Here is a 19,692-nt window from a genome sequence, read left to right as displayed (position 1 = left end):
AGTTAAATATTGGTTGGGTTGCACAATACCCAGCAAAATGCAGTTGTGAATGACACAGAAACTGCTAAATGCCTCTGCAGGAAGAGACTATGCAAATATAAACACAACTTTGACAGGCTATTAAGATGGCCCCAGCCTCAGCATCCTTCCTGCACACCCTGAGCCTCCCCTCAAGTATGACCATCCTGACCATCCAAACCACCTCATGTGGACCAGGGAGTTCTGCCTTCAATGTCTCTAGGCATAGAGGAGGCTGTATTTGGGTGTCAGGTGAGGTTTAAGGCAGCTTTCCTGAAAAAATACCCTATCACACATGCAGGGAAGCATGGCAATATCAAGAATATTAAGAATAAATTTTTTTTTACTAGAAAGCAATACAAAAAGCTACACAAGTGCAATGCCAGATGACTAACGTTGCTAGCAGGACCTGAACTTCTACATTTCCCGGCTTCGAATATGCAGCCTTAATAGTAAAATAAGTCTTTTGCACTTAATTAGCCTCATCCTTTTCTACCACCTTCATTACAGGAGCTTATAAATCTGTACAATGCTGTGTCTTTTCAGGGCCAGATCCAATTCCAGCTGATAAAGGAAGTGTGTAGTCACTGAGGCGTTCTGCTGAGCATGTCTGGTCCTGCCTGCTCAGCCTTGCTATTGTGACGTCCACACAAAGGACTGCTGTATTAATGCAGTAAGTTTCAAATGTCAAAGTTTAGTAATTTTTCACTTTATCATTAAATTGAGTAAGAGAAAAACATGCTTGAAAATCTCTGCAGGAAGCAGAAGGCTTTCTAATTCCTTCTGAAACAATGAAAATTGTTATTATGCCATGAAAATTCTCATGGAGGAGGTCTGGAAAAAGCATGTCTATGTGGAGAGGAAGGGAATTTAAACACTGTGTTGCTGCTGCCAATATAAAGATCACTAAAGCAGCAGTTCTAATGCAAAGAGATTGTGTGTTAACAGCTATCAGTACATCTTCCAGAGACAGCCAAGGATAGAATAATAGAATTGATTATTGGGAGTGTAAACTCTGTTCTGAAATACATAATTAGAGACAAAATATACAGTGCATAGATAGAAAGACATGGAAGCAACAGCCTATAATTAACACTGGAAATTAATATAGATCCCAGCCATTATACTCTGTAAATCTAACAAACTGATTTGTAACAAGTCATTAGAGTGACAGGGGTTTCTTAAACAGCAGTGGTGTGAATTGTGAATAGACACGCTGAGTAAGCAAAAGTAACAGATGCTGGTTAAAAATCACATATTGCAGCAACTTCCTCAGGAGTAATGATTGGTTTAGCATGGTACATTAGGGCAAAAGTGATCAAATGTCAGTACTGGAGGATTAGCATGGAGAGGACTATGATGAGTTGTGTACTGACTGGTCATTCTGATTGGCACTTTGTTCTTCTGTGATCCCACAGGCAGCCGATGAGAATGCAACCAGCAGTGCATGTTAACACGGGGTCATGCAAAAGGAAACCACAGTACCAAACAGTATTACAAAACAATTCCTACAAGGGACACAAGTCTTCTTATTGGCTGCAATGTGGGATCGTCTGGAATCAATCCAGCTGCTACCATGGGCATTATGGCTGTAAAGATCCTGGTCAGGAAAGTACAGACACAGAAGAGGTAAGACTGGAGCAAGGGAAAGAAAAAGCATTCCATTAAAAAGAAAAGAGGCAAACATGATACACGGGGTTACTTTGAATTACCACACAGGACATGTAACAGGGAGAGGTGGATCTGCATCACCCAAGACAGCTCTCCTCAGTGAAAAACCCGTATTTAGGAAAAGCAGTCACTGTAACCATTTCAATTGCTTTTGAATTTCTAAAAGATACCACTTTTGTGTTGTGAGGCAGCCTGCGATCTGGGCTGGGTTTCATCAACGTGTTACCACCTCTAGCAATGCAGAGCAGAGTGCACATTGTTCTTCCCAAGAGACAAACAGGCACAAACATAACGAGATGAAAGATGAAGGTGTATGTTAAGAAATACCAAACAGGACTCTGCTGTGACTACTGGATATTTGCACAGAAAACAGGGTTAGGTAGGACCAGCATTGCAGTTAACCATTTTACAAAGGTTACAGCTGATAGTTTCCAGTTAAAAAACAGGATTGCAGGTAAAATACTGAAGTAACCTCCTATGTGAGCTACTTGGTTAAAGGGCCTGTGTATCTGTTCCAAGAGGACCTGCATTATTGCTTCACATGCAGAAAGATGCCAACTGCAGGCAACTAAGTACTTATATGAAACCTTGCAGCTACCCTGGCAGAAACACTTTCTAGCTGACCACAGCAAGGCTGTTTCTTTGTCATTCAGCACTTTCACTATGCGTTATACAACTCATGCAGCTTCAAGGTTGAGAGCACGCTGTGGGGGGTGCTCTGCGCCCAGCCAGCCCCACACAAACCTGCCAACACACCTTCATCCATACCTGGGACACCCTCTGTTTCCTAAGGATTCCTCTCAGAGCTTCTCCCTTGTGCCAAATATTTTTTTGAACTGTGGACTAATGTCAATTAAAGATTAAGTTGAAATCACAAGAGGCATTTTGTGACCAAACGCAGCTCTCCCCAACACAGTCACTCTTAACTGCTATTCTTACATTGGAAATGAACACAAACAAGCAAACGTTGTATCATTAGCAGTAACTAGGACTTCTATTTTTACACGTGGCACGGTCTGTGAGCTGCAGAAATGACACAGACACATCAGCTTTTGTAGACTGCAAGAATAGGAGGAAAACTTATGGCTGCTTCAGGCATTACGTCAGTGACAAACAAGCATGTATACTTAAAAGGGAAAACAAAACAGCGTTTTCTGCTCAAAACAGAGGGAGCATTTTTAATCCTTGTACTCTTCCTCCTCAGTGAAGCCCCCTGGTTGCATTGTTTCATCAAAACTCTGCCATGTGATGTGGTAGAGACAAGTGTAGAAATCAAGCAGCCTGAGATCACAGCTCAGAGTTTGCCCCCACATGCTGATTTCTGTAGCTTCTGTTTTCCTTCCTTTATGGAGATGCAGCACAGAGTCACCTGAGCACGCCTCAGATGGCTCAGGCTACATGTACATATGTCTTATTCCCCGAGATGCTGTGTGGTGAAGGAAGAAGGGGAACATTACCCAGGCAAGCATAAAGCTTCTCTGGAGAGGACAGCATCAGTGTCTCCTATTTTTGTACTTCAGCTTTTTGTTTAATCAGGAGGAAAAGTCTTGTCCTGGGTTCACAAGAAGTCTTAAGCAGGGGAAAAGCAACCCTGCTTTCTTTCATTTATAAAGGCACTCTGTGTGCAGATATCAGCACTACAGGTTTTCATTGCATCATTAGGTGTGGAGGGGATTTATGTGGCAGTGTTACCCAGGTAATTGTATGGCAAGGGGCTAACAGCACCCAGCCTGGGAGAGGGGAAGGGAGCTCAGGAGACAGCTCACAGCAGGCACAGACTGCAGGAGGAGCAGGAGGGGTGTGTACCAGGACAGATGCTACACTTGGGTTGTTTGGTTTTTCCAGCAGTGAAATTTCCTGTCTTTCTAAAGCCCATGTACAAGTACAGTGTTGACAACACACACAGGGAGGAGGGGGGAAAGAAAAGAAACACACCAGACAAATCTTATCCAGACAGGCTGCAAGAATAAGATAAATCTGACAACTATCACCAGTCTTCAGGTTACTTAAGTAGAAAGTTTTATCTTCCCTTATTTAATATGATGGCTAAAGGAAGAGAGAGTAGACAGAGACAGAGCATCACAGCTAAAGAAAGTAATTTCATCTTAACAGCAGGCTCAGTATGTGCTTCCACTGCCTGGCAGGAAAGGACTCTTGCCTTTTCTGAAAGGGACCCAACCATGATTTTGTGGCTTATTGTGTGTGGGTTTAGTTCTATGAATTTAACACAGAATCTGAGAAGCAGAAAGATTGGGCAGGTGTCTGAAAACGTGCATTGACTGATGCTGAACCTGTTTGCACCAGTAAGTTAACTGAGAGAAAGAAAGCACTCAGATAAGTGGTTGAACACACTTACATGCCTCCTGCCATGGCTCCCTGTGTTGCCCACACGCGTGCAGAGGGCAGAGTCAAAGCTAACACCTCCTTAGTGTGTGCTCTGTCTTACAATGTCTGTTTACATTTTTATGCTGTCTTTGCTTCATATATCAAGCATGGAAACTGCCATCCACTCAAACTGTGTCAGCTGAAACCAGCCACCCCCCTCAATGGGATAAGCTTTAAAAAGTACTAAAATATTAGAAGAGAAGCTTTACAGTGGAAATCTCATGAAATGAAGCATTATCATCGTCACAGCCACAGGATGAAAGTCCAAACTCAAAAGTGTTTTTTCTAGTCATGTGAGGGGAAGAGTTCTCTCAACAAACACAGCAAAAATAATCAGAAGAGCCCTCCTGACTTTATGGTGTTTTGGATCAGAGCAGTTCTTCCAATGGAACTTGCTCTCACAGGGCTGCTGCTATTATTAAACAAGGATGGAAGGTTCTGGACATGGGGGCAGGATGGAAGGGCTTTTTATGTGGAAACAAAGGGCTGTTCCAAAGATCATTTATGCAGTTAAAAAAGTTAAGCTTCCAGTCCCACAAAAATCCAAAGACTTGCTGCAAGATTACAAGACTTAATTTGGAATAAATAAATGTATAAGGAGGGAGTTTCACCAGATAGATGGACTGGCTAACACTGATTTTATAATTGATACAAGTAAATGCACACCTCTGACAGTAAGCTTAGGTTTTGGGCAGCAACATGAAATACTTCACCAGAAGAAGGTGGGATTCTTACACCCAAGGAAGCTGGAATCCTCTCCAGCAGCAAATCTGTTCAGCAAACAAAGGTTTTTGTGCTGTACACGTAGTGCAAGTCAGGCTCTAAAGGCTTAGTTCAACAAGGAAACAGGCACAGCGAGGTTGTGAGGAAGCCTTGTTCTGCAAACCCAACTGCCACAGTGCTGCCCCTGACTTTACTTGTGAACAATGCTCTTCACATGTCTTCCGAGCATGATGTGGGTTTCTGACACTCCATCACCTTAGGGTCAGTGTGTTAAGGAACTGGGACTTGCACCTGAACAGGAGCATTGTTCCTGCAGTCCTCGCACACTGAGATCCAGCATCAACTTCAGTTTTGGGCACACAGGACAGGTTGAGAGGTGCTCTGGTGAAGACCACCATCAGGAGCACCTCTCTTTGGAGTATGACTATGCAGCCCAGACAAGAAGATTCCCTAGGAAGATCAGTGTCTGTGTTTAACATCTCATACCAGCTATAACCAAACACTGCAACACAGGCTCTTTCAGTTAGCCTGAAGAGTGTACTTAAGAAGGAATCATTAGAACTGGAGTGGGCACAGCAGTCTGGCCACAGACAAGCACATGGAGCACTGCTGGACTCCCCGCTGCTCTCTGCATTTAGGGAGCAAAAGGTGCCACAGGAAATAATCCGAGACAAAAGTTGTCCCAGAAATAGGCAGCAGTTTTGGCCAAAGCTGACTTCTGTTTGCTGATAGCTGTCATGTGCTCCCTCAGTGTCTCTCCCATATCCATTAGGGATGTCGTTGTCTTCATTGTTAAATTCTTTAAAACTGTCCTACCCTCAAGAGACACTTGTTGTTTGCAGACTATTTCCAGTATCCTTAGAAAATAGGCTACTTACAGTCGTTTGATTCCAGATTCAGGCTGAGTTGAGGGTTTAGGCTGAATTATGGGTGTAGGTTGAGGGGATCTCATTTCTTCTTCAGTTTCCTCACTTGAAAGAAAGAAACAACAATGAATGTTCTCCTCCCAAGCCATGGAAGCACCTTAAGTTTTAAAATGAAATCTGAGATAATGCTGTTGGTGAAGACATGCAAAAAGATCTGTTCAAAGCTCATTGGAAACATCTCCCATGGATTTCATCAACCAAGGGACAGCACCTAGAACTGGGTCTCCTTTCAATATTGTCTTTCCACCTGACAAGGAGAGGGAGAAGAGGAATGCATTGAATAAAAGTTCTAAAGTTTTCATTTTAGATCCATTCTTGTCCTCATTTTTGCATTCAAAAGTGTTAAATATTTGTAATCATTCTAAAGTTCAGGGGAACCTGGGAATTAGGGAAGGACATAGTTTTTCCCACTATGAGGAACCAGATTCAAACTAAAGCCATATGCTTGCAATCTCTACTTGAAGCCTTTGTAGATGTACAAGCTTGTTGGACACTATTGCAGAGCACATCTAGACCTGCCCTATGGCTCCTCTGTGTCTAGCATGCAACAGCAGAGGAGCTCTAACCTACCTTTTGTAGTATAAAAGCTCCTCCTGAAGTAAAAACACTTTAGATTTCAATTCATTCCTCTCATGAAGGACATCCCGGAGCTCCTGCAAGGTGAATCTTGGACGATTGGGATCTTTTAAGTCCAATGCCATCTTCTCTGAGTCGGAGAGGCAGTCATCATTGTTGGGTTCTGCCTAGGAAGTGAAACGTGGGCTTTAACTTCACCATGCGAGTGCACACCTGAGCAGTTGGAAGTATTTATCCATCTAGTTCCCAACTTCCTTTCAGCATTATTAAATCCTCTTTTAAGAGAAACACACCAATTTTAAGAGGAAAAATAAAGAAGGAATTAGTTTTTCCTGTGACAGACTCTCAGCAAGAACAGCTCCGTGAGCTGAGGAGCTAAGTACTGAAGTTCTTAAGCAGAGCCCGTTTTTTGTAGGCCTGATCCTACCCTCTTTTAAGCTCATGTGTTTCTGGAACAGTTTTACTGTCTGTTGGTACCTGACTTCAGGTTAACCTTGGCTAGGCTAAGGTTGGTGCAGTATCAATTTCTACAGCAGGGATTGCAGCCCTTGTCCTGCAGACAGAGCAGCAGAGCAGCGTGCACTTGTCCTTCCGTTTGATTCACCCCATTCATCCAAACACACTTGTTTAAAAGACTGGTGCAACCTAACAAGAGGCTCAAAGGAAACTACCCAAACACTTTCTTCACCCCTCTAGATTAGGGTCTGAGCTGACGCCTTTTCTTTCAGTTTGCCCCACACCTTTGCCCAAATAAGCTATTTTTGCTAGATTTTGCTCAAATCAGCACAGACTGAGCACCTGTAGCCAGTGCAAATGTCTTGATTGAGCCAACAAGCAATGTCCATTCCAGAGTATGCAGCTATTCCAGCTTCCTGCTTGCCACTGCAATTCCTGTCTAGCCATCATCCTGGCAAAGAGAGTGGGGAAGGGCTCTAATTAGAAGAGATGCCATTGCCATGGAACTGATGAGTTACAGAGAGGTAGAGAATGCATCCTTTCTCTCAGAGACTGAAGGCACTTTCACTCCTGCTGGCTCCAGGCCGAGGCTCTGCAGCCCCATATACAAAGCTGGGTGTCCTGGCTGAATTAACAGCAATGAAACAATCCTTTTCATTATTAATACAGTGCTTGCCCAATTCGGCAGTGACATGTTAACACAGCACTGGCTGTCACATTCCAGGGGGGACCAGGGGACCCCATCAGCCTTTTTCTCCACTTGTTGATGTATATTCCTGCCTACTACAAGTGAATTGGATGTGTCAGTCTGCTGCAGTCTATCAGGCATTTATGGTACTGCTTGGTACTGGAGCAGTCACCAATGCATCCAGCCTGCATGATAGTGCTCCTCTAAGTTCTTTCATATCATGATGCCCCTTATCCTATTTTGTACTTTTCTAAGAGCGACATTAGGAAAGCAAAATACAGCATATTTGCTTTACTAAGGCAGAAGCAGTGTCATATGCACAAAGGAAAAATAGTAGGAACCATAAAGAGGAGTAAAGGATGCAACAGATCAGGGATGCATCCTTTTCTCAGGAAGCTCCCCTCAAGTTAGAATAAAGAATAGTTAAGGTGCTTTCCAACCCTAACTATTCAATGATTCCGAGTTGTATCCCTGCTGCTCTGACCTCAGCACCAAATCAATTTGCAGATTTGTCTCTGCCTGTTCCTGCAAGCACTTGAGTACCCAAGCAGTAACATTTGCTTTTCATGGGCATTTGCACTGGTAACACTTCACTGCACAAATTCTAACAGGAAGCAAAAGCAGAACTAAGGCCAAAGTTGGGTTCCTCTAAAAGATGCCTTCAAATATTTATGTGTTGATTTGAGAGCAATAGACCAACTTAGTCCTAACAGATCAAAAGTGCCATAAGCACTGCGAGGACCAAGTGTGCAGGTTCTGCATTGCCTCTGGGACTGCTTTTGACACAGTTTCTTTTCTACTGTGGTTCACATGCCACCACCATCATGGTGCACTGCTCTCTTGGGACCCATCAGGGCTCACATGTTTGTATGCTCAGCAGAGTTTAAGCTACTTGCCAGCTGCTTATCTACTGGAAACCCCAGACTGTTCAAGGATGGGTTTGTTTTCCTTTGGAGGAAAGGATTGATATGGACAAACAAAATGAGGCCAAACATACCAAACATTAGTGCTACTAAACCACTGTCTGCCTTCAGTACAAACTAACAGCTGATGCTCCAGTGATTTGGGATTGATTCATGTTGGTTTTAATAGAACACTCTCTTTTGAAGCAATGATTTGTTAATAGTTGGTGAATTCTGCAGCCTCATTCATGACCAAAACGCTGCACTCCCAAGGCTGTATGATGGGTAGCCAAGTCTAAGGGGAGAGCTGCTGTCTAATGCAGACATCCCACTGCCTTCTGTGAGACCGGTTCCCTCCTTCAGGAAGGAGAGGTCATCATCCACCTTATGGGGCCTTTCCTGCTCTCTGTATGTCACACCTGATCACAAGATGCTGTCCTCAACTCCCACCATTGCCTCCGATGTGCATCAATCACATTTATCCAACAAGGTACTTGGGATGAATTCCAAACCTTTTATAAAGGCTGTTTACAAAGTGATTTAAAGTGCCTCTTACCTTCACTTCCTCCCCATTCTGGCTGTCCTCACCCTGCAGTTTTTCTCTCAGTCTCCCCAGCTCTGCTCTCAGGTTGCCCATCTCCTGCTCCTTGGTTTGAAGATAAGCTTCTAACTCCACCTTCTGCTCGATCAGCGCCTTCCCCTGAGCCTCAACAACAGTGATGCGGTGCCGCAGGTCGTGGTTGATCTTCATTAACCTGTTTTGTTGCTGCTGAAGCTGCAAAATATGGATGCAATAAGTCAGCATCCATTCAGTCATGATGGCCAAGTCCCAAACATCATGTTAAAGGAAAAATAGTGGGTTCCTGTTGAATTTCATCTGGAAAATTCTCCTTCCTTACTCCCATTGTTTTTTAATATCTAATTATCTACTACAGTTACAGTCACCAAAACTTAACTGATTTCTAGAGTAAAGAGGCATTTTCCTCCAGCTAATCCATCACTTCTTGAAACATATGTTTCAAAAGAGCAAAGTTCAGCGATAGGGATTATGGAATTCTGAATCAAATCTTAACCCAGAGTACAAGAGAGAAAGACAAAACAGAGGAATCCTCATATTCAATATATGAGTACTTCATACTCCAACTTTGCTTTTTGCTCTTAGGCTCTCATAAGGCAGGCTGTGACCTGCAAGCCACTTCATGGGCAGCACCAGTGTGAGAGGCCACAGCACTTGCCAGAGGCACTTGGTTGGAGCAGGGATTATCTAGGTCTGGCCCTCGCTAGCACAGAGAAGTCCCATGGCCTCAGGAGATGAGGCAGCATGAGGATGGGAAGCAAAATATGGGTAAGGAGGTCATTCCTCCTGACACAGAAAGAGCCAAGACATCATGTGATTCCCACAGTCACAGTGGAGTCTGTGATTCATCAAGACTAAAGCCGGATCTCTTGTGCTATGGTCCCTAGGAACACCCATCCTCTCTCGGTGACATTCTGGCCAAAGTAAGTGACCTGGGCTGAGCTCAGGCCCTTCCTCCTCTCCCTTCCTGTGCAAAGAAGTAATCCAAATTGCAGCCCTGGTGTGGGAGTGCGTGTGTGGGGTCCAGCTGCCAAACTCTGCAGAGAGTACCTGTAAAACATACAGCAGCTCGCTCACCTCAGCAGGGATTCCTTGGTGGTGCTGAGGAGGTTTGCACTGCCAAAGCAGAGAGAGATACAAGAAGCCAGGGTAGGTTCCCTGTCCTGTTCCCATGGAAGGGGAGAGCTATGAGGTCCTTTAGGAAACAAACAAAACAAGCTGTCCTTCCCCCGTCTTCCTCTCTTGTTACACTGGTTTCCAGTCACTTCCAAGTGTGGCTGGTCTTTATGGACTCAGCAGAGGGTGTGTGTCTGCTCCCTAATGGTTTTGGACACTCCATAGTTATGCTGGACACGTCAGTTACCGGACTAATCATCTGGCATTGCTTACAGATCCTACACTGATTTAAAACTGAACCCAGGCTGTGGAAGTATGGACGAGAAAGAAGAGAAATAGGAAGACTCAGAGCCACTTACAGCCTCTACATCCTCATTTTTAAGTCCAAGTTCCCGGTCCTTTGCTCTGATTTCATCCCTCTGTTTATCTACCACTTCCTTCAGCTTCTTCATGACTTGCCGCTCTCTCTCTGACATTCCTGGTTAAAAAAAGAACACAGGAAAAAAACCTGAGGACAATGAGAAGCTGCTGAGACTGGAACAATAGTGAGAGATATTTAGGTAAAGACCCTGGAAGTTGCCTGCTGGTAGAATTACAGAGATGCTGCTGGAAGATGCTTTAAGGATTACTTCAAGGGTAACAGGGAACATAGATGACACAATCCACTCCGTAAAGCCACTGCACAGGAAGTCCTTAAAGAAGGAACCGACAGTCCTCAGAAATATTTATAACAGTGGAGTGACATGGATACCTCTTGGTGCCTCTGCAGTTTGACATCAGTGTTCGCAGTATGCCCCAAGGAGCTTGGTTATTGTGTGATGATCTGTGGAATCAGCTGGCCAGGACCCTGATGGGGTAAAAAGGATGGTCTGGATCCTCAGCAAGCTCTAACCAACATGTCCCTGCTGTGGATTGCACTTAGATCCAAACCAGCTGAGGAGTGCTGGACTAGAATGATTCTATGTTAAAACCCAATTCAAAAAGGAGAGGAAGCAGGGCCTTCAGAGCATACCTGCACCCTGAATCTAGAGCAGACATTTAATCTGAATTATGGTCATACATTTTCTCCTCATATTTTGCAACCCTATTGCATTCTTCTGTTATTTGCTATAGATAATTGGGAACTGGCACTGCAGTGATGGGCTTGTCAGAGCAAAACCAGAGATGATTGAACTTGGTGTGATAATAAATCTACTTCCCTAGCCTTTCCTGGAAACTGCACAGGCAGTTTGATGGTCCTAAACTATCGCATAAAATCATGTAGCACAACATCCCATAGGATGGCTTGAAAATAAAAGCCTGTGACCAGGGCAGTGTGTGGCTGCTCTGTCCTAAGTTCAATCCAAGCAGGAGCTCAAATCCAGCGTCTGTTCTGGTTCTATAACCTTTGGCAAACTAGTTAGTTACATGGGTCCTCAGCTTCCTCCATTTATGAACTGCAGGTGGTGACTTCACTCACCCATCTGGGGTGGCTGGAAAGCCACTTTCTTTTCAACATATTAAAGCAGTTCCCACATCAGAAATACGTTGCATACACGTCAAATGTATCCAGCCAGTCAGGCCTTTGCTTTCTAACATCAGCTCATCAGACTTTCTGATCCCTTCATCAGAGATATCAAAAGTTGCTCCCAAAGAGAATGTAGGCTGCACGCCTTGAGGAACTCCAGCTTACAGATCACCTACAGTTGGAACTGATGGATAAGACAGTAAAGCAAGACAAACTTGAGAGAAGGAGAGAGAAAGGCAGTAACTGTGCACTCCTGCAGAGCTGTGGGTTGCCATGCAGGCATAAGAAAAGCACAGCACTGCAAACAAGGGGAACAGCAGCTCTGATCCCTCACCACTGAAGGACCAGAGCTATGGTAGAGCAGAGAACAGGAAACCACTCTGCTGGAAAGAAAACTGGTGATCATGATGGCTGGGAATTCAGTTCAGAGTACATGTTCCTCTCAAACCCTAGAAAAGAGCCGAGTGTGACATGCTGTTCATCTTCTAGTATTACATTCTCATCTCTTTTAATTCAGTGGTAGGTTTGAGTGCTCTGTTTTGGGACCCTGGCTCTTATCACCTCTCTGCTCTAGGTTCTAGTTCTTTGCAAGGTAAATTTAATTCTTCACTGTGGTAACAGCTCAATAGCCACCAAGGGAGGACAAGTAGACACTGACACTGCTGCTTAACACGTCTGGTACCGCACTGTGTGCACAAATCTCATTTACAGGTTCCTGGATGCACCCTCTGCTGGGGCCTAAAGCATCAGCTGTATTTAAAAACAAATAAAGACCCCCAAATTCTGCCTTGAAGTACAGAGGGACTGCAGTGAAACTTTAGACTGGTGGTGTCACCCCAGCAGGAGCTAGGAATAGCGAGTGCACCTATATTCATTAGTACTTGTGAGATGTTTTGAGATCTCTGGAGAGCAGGTGCTATTTAAAGAATAAAGTACCGTTTCAGTGCTGACTGCTTTTCCTCCCACTGTGCTCATTTTTTCTCCTTAACATTTGGTGAACCCAAAAGCCTTCAATTGTGTGCACAGATCACTACATTATCATTTTCCTTTCAAGAGGAGGAGAAAGGAAAGGTGGGAAGTGTTTGTGAATCAGTCACATCTTCTTCCATTTCCTCAGGCACTGGGTAAGAGGGAGGGAAATCACTAAGTGCCCTAAATGTAAAGTCATTATCTCTAAATGATTCAAACTCTAGCAACTGCAAGGTCTGAAACGGCACACCCAGCTGGCTTCCTATGGCATATCCTATGAGCAGCTTCCTGTGCACTGCTGTGATCGCAGCATTGTTCAAGCAAGAGAAAGGAAAGCAGCTGGGGGAGAGGAGAAGTTAAAAGGCTGAAAAAAAGAAGGAAAAATAACATCTTTTATGCTTAGGGACCCATTTAGTGTTGTGTCACATCTATCCCAACAGGCCAAAGTGCCAGGCAGGACCTGTGGCACTGTACCACTACCTAAATACTCAGACTGGAAGCTTGCCTGCACTTCTGAAAGGGAGTTGTAGGTTCCTCAGCAGCCCAGCACAAGAGGTTCACGCAACCATTGACATCCTGCTGCCTGTCTGCATTACCACAGCCAGCCTGAGGCAAGCAGCTCCCCTCGCTGCAGTGGAACAGCAGCCTGCTTGTCCTGTTTGCCACACATTGGGTCAAGTTTACTTGTGGCAATTTACTAGGATATTCCAATCAGTCAGCACCATCGGTTTGAGCTTGGGAGGAGCAGCATTAATGGAGGTTGCAGACTCATCTTTCACCCCAGCTGTGTGTTTTATATTCTGCTACATGTCCTTTCACGCAAACCCTGCTCTGCGCAGTGCAGAACACTCCTGTTTAGATAGGACTGCCTCTGCCTCTCTCCTAAACACCCTCATTATCCTACAGCCAGGCTCTGTGAACTGATGTGACTGTTAATTCACAAGATTGGGTCTCAAAGTCTTGCACATTCAATCACTGGCCTCTGTTGCCTGTGCTAAAAATAACTCCTTTAGCTGCCTGGTGAGTAAGCAGCAAGCTGTTAATCCCAGGGGCTAGCCACTGAGGGGAGACATGATCACAATACTAAATCATGCTGAGATAGGAAGACTGGAGTGTGGTCACAGCCCAGCTAACAAAGTATTTAGCTTGAAAGCCTGCCTCTGCCTCTACGTGTATCAGATCAAATGATGGAGACTGAAAAAGGCAGCGTGACTGCTTTTGACATTATCCAGACGAGTCATCTGGGACAAATCTATCCCCATTCATTAATGACAAAATTGCCTAAAAGGAAAACAGTTGGGTTTGATATCACAGGCCCCAATAATAAGATGAGGTTGCTATAAATTAATATGATTTAATTGAAACTGATAATTTTCTCCAAAGACTATCAGTGAACCCAGAACATGATCTCTGGAATGGGTTTATAGGTTTTGTTTGTGTTATCATACTTGGGTAGACAGTAAAAATAACATGAAAAGCATGCCTGGCATTTGCTTGGCTGGCTGGATGTGGAGAGTATGGCTATATTTAAATACAAGCACATGAGCTGCAGTGAGGGAGATACCCACTGGAAGGAAAAAACCCAAAGACAAACCAAAGGGGAAGCTGGTTCTTTATAATGAGATGTCAGTCTTCATGGTCCATGACTCAACGCTGCCATCCTAAAATGCTGCATGGAGTTTGTGAGGCTGATACTGAGCCCTCTCTTTGTCAATAACTGACTCCTAAATTCAAAGTGTTGCATTTGCTTTTTAAAAAAGTGGAGATTTTGAGGTTTAATAATTCTAGCTTTTTGAAGATTCCATTACACTCCTCCCCAGGGTAAGTGGGGAGAAAGCAAAACCAAGTGCAACCTCCGCAGTGCTGGATAGGGTTTCATCCACCTGCAGCAAGCCTCCATCTAATCCCAACCTCTGGCATCTGCACAAGGACACCTAACACTTTGTTCCTAACACTTTACTGGAGAGCTACAATGGCTCAGCTGTGTGCTCTTGTTTCCAGCCCAGCCAGTGACTTTGCACACTACACACAGGGTGCTACACTTTGGAGGGAGCTAGGACTTTACTGACCATCAGAACCTACTGAAAGTGGAGCTGTGGCTTGAAGCAGTGGACCATGGTTCTCTCCATGCACATCCACTTCCACACTGACTTAACCATCACCAGCATGTTTTGCTGTTAGCATTCTCAGCTGTCTACCCCATCTCTGGGCTCAGGGCTGCCTCATCCCCAAACCTGCACAACACCTCAGCTTAAATCTCAGCAAAGTATGATGAAATAGACTTGGTATCTGGCAGCCTAAATTATGTGCTAGGAACTGTGGAGCAAGTAGATATCTGTTCACCTGCTCTGGGGAAAGAGCTGTTTGCTGACCTGGGTGGAAGCTTGAATTGCTGCAGTGGACTCTACCTGTACTTCCAACTCAGAATCTTGTATCTTGGTTGGACGAAGCCTTGGGTGTGATGGTTTAGTGTGAGGTGTCCCTGCTCATGGCAGGGGGGTTGGAACTGTATGATCTTAAGGTCCTTTCCAACCCTAACTATTCTGTGATTCTATGATCTTGAACTTCATTCTGCCTCAAGAAAGAAGCTGCTCACAAAGTGGCTGTTTCAGCTGTTCTGGATTCATCCACTCCCTGGATTATAAATCTCTTCACTTACTCTAAATTGCTTTTAAGTACCAAACAAGTGAGGAACGCTAAAGGCAGGTAAACCAAATCAAACCAATCACTCCTGTTATAGGAGAATTGTCCTAGAATATCTCCCTATTGGAGACTGATATAATTCAGACTAAGAATCTTGATTTGCTGCTTTACAGTTACCCTGAATAGATCAACATTTGCACTTATTTTTGTGCATAATGGTGTGAACTAAACTGCTGAATGGATTATTCTGTTTGCATTAGGAATCACAAGGAGGGTTTAAGAATGGGTTTTGCAAAGTGTTAACTAAAAAGAAACAAAGTGATAGACTAAAAATTGAAGCTAGGCTTTAGTTTCAGATATGCTCCTCTTCCAAATAAAAACTTGTTCAGGCTTTTCTTCCCCTCCTGTTTCCACCTCTTATCATGTCTTTGGTGCCACCATGTCATCAGAGATGTTCTATTAGGTAAAAAAATAACCAAAACTACAAACCAAAAACCCAGACAACCCCCCCAACCCAGACCTGCATTAATCTATAGGAAAAGAGCCAGAATATCCAGTCAAAACATTCTGATCAAGTATTGCTTTTTATAACAAAAGCACGTACTGCATTTGAAGTATCAAACTTGCCTTCATGCTTCTGAAATTCCTCTTCTGTGAAATTAATGTCTTTGTGAGACAAGTTTGTCATCAGTTGTTTATTCTCCTCCTGCAGCTGTGCAATCTGAGTAAGGAGGTCCTGTGCCTCCCCTCTCCAGACATCCTCCACCAGTTCTAATTCCTAAAGGGTAGATCAGGACAACACATTTATACTTTTAAACACGTGAAGAGCCTTTGACTCAACTATTTACAGATCAAACTAGTCACAATCCTACTGTGATTTGTATAGAAAACAGTTAAAGGAGACTAGAATTCCTTAGAAGACATCTACATTTCTAATGCTAGCATCCAGGCATCCACACATGAGGAGACAATTCCTCATGCAAACATTTCTGACATGCACATTACCCACAGGATGGTTTCTTAGGCCCCATTTTGCTGCAAGGGCCAGGTTAAGGGGACTGCTGTGTTAGAAAAGGTAACTGAATGTGAGCAACCATTACCTCCTGCATCCCAGGAGGTAGCACAAAAGCTGTTATAAATGCCCCAGAAACATCACACAGCACAGCACAGCCCAGGAGAACCAGTGCTGCTCCTTTTGAAAGAGCTGCATCTGTAGTCTAACGCTGTGTTATGAAACACAAGTGTAAAATAATGAGAGCAGCAAACCCAGAGCTCCCAGTCCACATCATAAACACAAAGCTGCTGCTTCTTATGTAAATTGTTCTACATGGAATGCCTTGAGTGGCATCTGTGTTAGCAGCAGTGAGACCAGTCAAAACAGCTCCCATGTGTCGGGACACTGTGTGTCAAGAGCAGCTGTCACCAATCCCTGTAAAGGTCAAATTAGGACAAAAAGTATACAGTCCTCAAGGAAAAAGGGTTGTATTTAGAGCTTTACGTGTTCCAAAAGCCTTTGCTGTAAATCATACTTGTGCAGTGAGGGGCATTCTCTGCCCCATTTTCATGTATGTGCTTCAAACACGAAAGCTGCATGCAGATCACTGGAGCCAGGCTGAGTCACTTGCTGACTTGTGCATCCAGCCAGCATGTCCTCTCCTACCTAACAACAAAACACATGCAGACAACAACCCTGCCAGGCACAGCTCTCAGCTAAAATAAGCTCTGCTGAGAGATTAAAGGGTAGCTTTCTGCTCTGAATGTATGCTCTGATAATGGGAAATCATGTTCCTATTGACTGTGGGGTCCAAATGCCATTTTATTGTGGCATTTATTACTGCATTGCTGTGATTTTAGAACACTTATTTAAGAGTTATGCAGAAAATACTGTAGTACTGTATATGCTGTCAGCTTAATTATCAAGAAAACCTTTATTTTACTTGAAACTCTTTATCTTCAGAATATAAAAGCAAATCTGCAAGGAAATGTATATTGCCAAATAGCTATTACAGTGCTGCTGCCTATTACAACTCTGTAGCTAGAATAACGCAGTGACCTACTTCAGCTAAGAAAACAGCACATTCATCAGTTATGAGCATTCTGATAAAACCAAAATAGAACCAACACAGAAACCCAAACTAGCTAAACTTCTATTGTTAATGTGTGGCTGCAATGTAAACACACAGCTATACCACAGTGTGCCTGGGCAAGCTTTCCTATTTCTTGCTATTGAAGAGCCCATGAAATGGAGCAGAAATTCACTTCTGAACCCTCGTTAGTAGAAGCGTGAAGCAGAGAAGGCAGATCTATGGGCCAGTAGGTGCCAGGCAGCTCGGGAAACTCCAGAGAGTGCTAAGCCAGTTTTATAGGCAAAACAGATTTACAGGTAAAGTGTTGAGTGCTAAAATCCTCACAAACTGATGCCTGCAAGGACCACTAAAAGCTTGTCTGGATGACTTTTGGGTCACAGCTACTTCTCAGTCTCTGGCTTTTTCTGCTTATCAGTACGTGCCCTGCAAAAGAGTCAGTCTTCAAACCCTCACACTGGGACACAGACGATGTGCCACTATTGCTCTATAGGGACTGAGTGCACTGGGAATCAACTTGATTGAAAGAATACCTATGTCTCATGTATTTGATCTGCCCTGTTAAAATATGTTGGCACCAAAGTTTCATCTGGATTGTCTGAGCCCTCTTTGAGCTGTTTCAGGGCTATCAGAGAAGCTGGCAGAGTAGAGGTGGTGAACTGCAGGGAGATCAGCTGAAGCTGGCGAGCACAGTGTTATGCAGCTGACATGTTCAGGAAGCTTTTAAACATAAATGAACTTCAGAAGCATCTACGTAGAACATCGGCCGTACAATGACACTGGGTGTTGCTGCTGGACCCAGGTTGGTATCCACTTCACCATGCAGCATTCTGTAAATAACTGAGGTGGAGTTCCTGCTGACCGGCAATACAGAGATCTCAGCAGGGAGATTCTTCCCAGAGGTGATGCGCCTTCAAAAAACCAAGAACAAGTACTTGTACCTGTTCTCCAGACCTTCCCACTTCAGACTCTGGAGGCTCTTCTACATTAAAGATCTTCTACCATCCTTTTCAGAGACACTACCCTGAGATTTCCTCTGCAAAATGCTGCAGGAATTATCCTGGATTTCCATATGCTAAATGAAAGTCCCCCAGCTGGCTCTTTCTAAACCATATAAAACTTGATTCAAGTTAAAGCCAACTCTCAAAGTTTGAGGTCTCTCTTCCAGCAATTCTCTATCTTCTCTTTATCCCGAATCTGTGTGTGCAAGCAGGAATGGCATGAGCCAGAAATGACGCGTTAGCACAGCCACTTACTAGGACCACTTCTTTAAATCAGTTCTCTGGATGGTTTAAGGAGCGGATCTGACGCTTTCCCTGCAGTAAGTGGAGCAGCTCATGCTGTCCTGATACATGAGGGTAACAGGATATGGGAAATGATCTTGGGCTTTCACAGGAATAGGGTCAGGGAACACTATGACCGCTTCAGATCAAGCCAAGGGACAAAATGCATCAGAGGATGGAGCGGGAATCTGGGAGAGTGTTCTTCTCTATTCTTCAGCTCTAACACTGCTCTGAAATCGCTCGGACCTCCATCTCTCTCCTGTGATTTGCCTACCCGGTGAGTGTGCCAGGAAAACTAGACTGCCAAATCATTCACAGCTCTAGGAAAAGTGTATCACGGTCAGTGACTTTTCCTGGCCTAGCAGGAAGCAGCGCTATCCTGTCATCAGGGGAGGGAGATGGAGCAGGAGTCCTGAGCAGGGAGACTCAAGTGGAAGGAAACGCAGAGGCTGGGAAAAGGGTGGAGAAAGGGAAGGAGGAAGAAAACTTGCAGGAGGGAAGGAAAACAACAACACACCCAAACGCTCAGCGGCGCTAAGACAGCATCCACACAGAGCCATGAGCTTGCCCTGGCCGTACCCACTGCGTGCCCCGCCTGCTCCCATCGGCTCCGCGCATCCCGGCCCGCACCAGCCGCCCGCTTTGTTGTCCCCAGCGGCTGCAGCCCTGCCCCGCCGCGTGTCCGTCCCTCCCCGCCTTATCCCGCACCTTCTGGTGCTTCCGCTCCTTCTCGATGCGGTCCATCCTCTCCAGGCGCAGGCGGTCGAGCTCCAGGCGCAGCTCCTCCATCTCGGGGTTGATGTGGTTGCGGCTCACCAGCACCTCCAGGATCTCCAGCACCCGCACCACCTTGGGCATGAGGCGGGCGATGGCCTCGCAGCCGTGTTGATCGATCACCCGCTCAAACTCCTGCCCCACGGCCGAGGCGATGTCGTACACGTCCATGACCGTCAGCTCCGCCGCGTTCTTCTCCAGGGCGGGCGGCACCCCGCCGCCGCCGTCCATGGCTCGCCCTGCCCCGCGGCACCCTCATAGGCAGCAGCGGGGCGTCTTCTTCGCGGGGCACCCCCCGGCAGCCGAACCCCGCACCCGGGCCGCGGCCCCGCGCAACTCCCGCAAACTCGGGCTGTCCCGGCGGTGCCGGGGGGGGGTGTTTAAACTTGGCCGG

At 45.0% G+C, this 19,692-nt stretch overlaps 2 protein-coding genes across 5 annotated transcripts in view; one reads left to right on the top strand and one right to left on the bottom strand.

Moving 5' to 3' along the window:
* The window catches only part of SNRNP35 (small nuclear ribonucleoprotein U11/U12 subunit 35), a 9,303-nt gene extending 7,601 nt beyond the window's left edge, over window positions 1-1,702 (top strand). Inside the window, exons 3-4 of one of the 2 annotated variants that reach the window (XR_008973861.1) lie at window positions 565-691; window positions 1,437-1,702. Coding sequence is in view for 1 of the 2 variants with exons in the window: in XM_057422067.1 (XP_057278050.1) it covers window positions 565-586 (22 nt within the window). In the remaining variant the exon portion in view is untranslated. Of the gene's footprint in view, window positions 1-564 lie in introns of both variants that reach the window. The other variant, XM_057422067.1, reaches the window with a different exon arrangement.
* The window catches only part of RILPL1 (Rab interacting lysosomal protein like 1), a 21,121-nt gene extending 1,429 nt beyond the window's left edge, over window positions 1-19,692 (bottom strand). Inside the window, exons 1-7 of one of the 3 annotated variants that reach the window (XM_057422057.1) lie at window positions 19,233-19,692; window positions 15,785-15,935; window positions 10,398-10,516; window positions 8,902-9,120; window positions 6,294-6,466; window positions 5,676-5,768; window positions 1,531-1,618 (exon numbers count right to left, since the gene is read on the bottom strand). In XM_057422057.1, the coding sequence (XP_057278040.1) occupies window positions 1,531-1,618; window positions 5,676-5,768; window positions 6,294-6,466; window positions 8,902-9,120; window positions 10,398-10,516; window positions 15,785-15,935; window positions 19,233-19,529 (1,140 nt within the window). In that variant the 5' untranslated portion in view covers window positions 19,530-19,692. Of the gene's footprint in view, window positions 1-1,530; window positions 1,619-2,457; window positions 2,533-5,675; window positions 5,769-6,293; window positions 6,467-8,901; window positions 9,121-10,397; window positions 10,517-15,784; window positions 15,936-19,232 lie in introns of all 3 variants that reach the window. The other 2 variants (XM_057422058.1, XM_057422056.1) reach the window with 2 other exon arrangements.

This window comes from Pezoporus wallicus, unplaced genomic scaffold (genome assembly GCF_028554395.1).
Source record: "Pezoporus wallicus isolate ANWC-B61680 ecotype Strahan unplaced genomic scaffold, APGP_CSIRO_Pwel_v1 contig_12728, whole genome shotgun sequence".
Classification (NCBI taxonomy): Eukaryota; Metazoa; Chordata; class Aves; order Psittaciformes; family Psittacidae; genus Pezoporus; species Pezoporus wallicus.
Note: the sequence above shows the minus strand (reverse complement) of the source record. Positions and strands in the feature narration are given on the sequence as shown.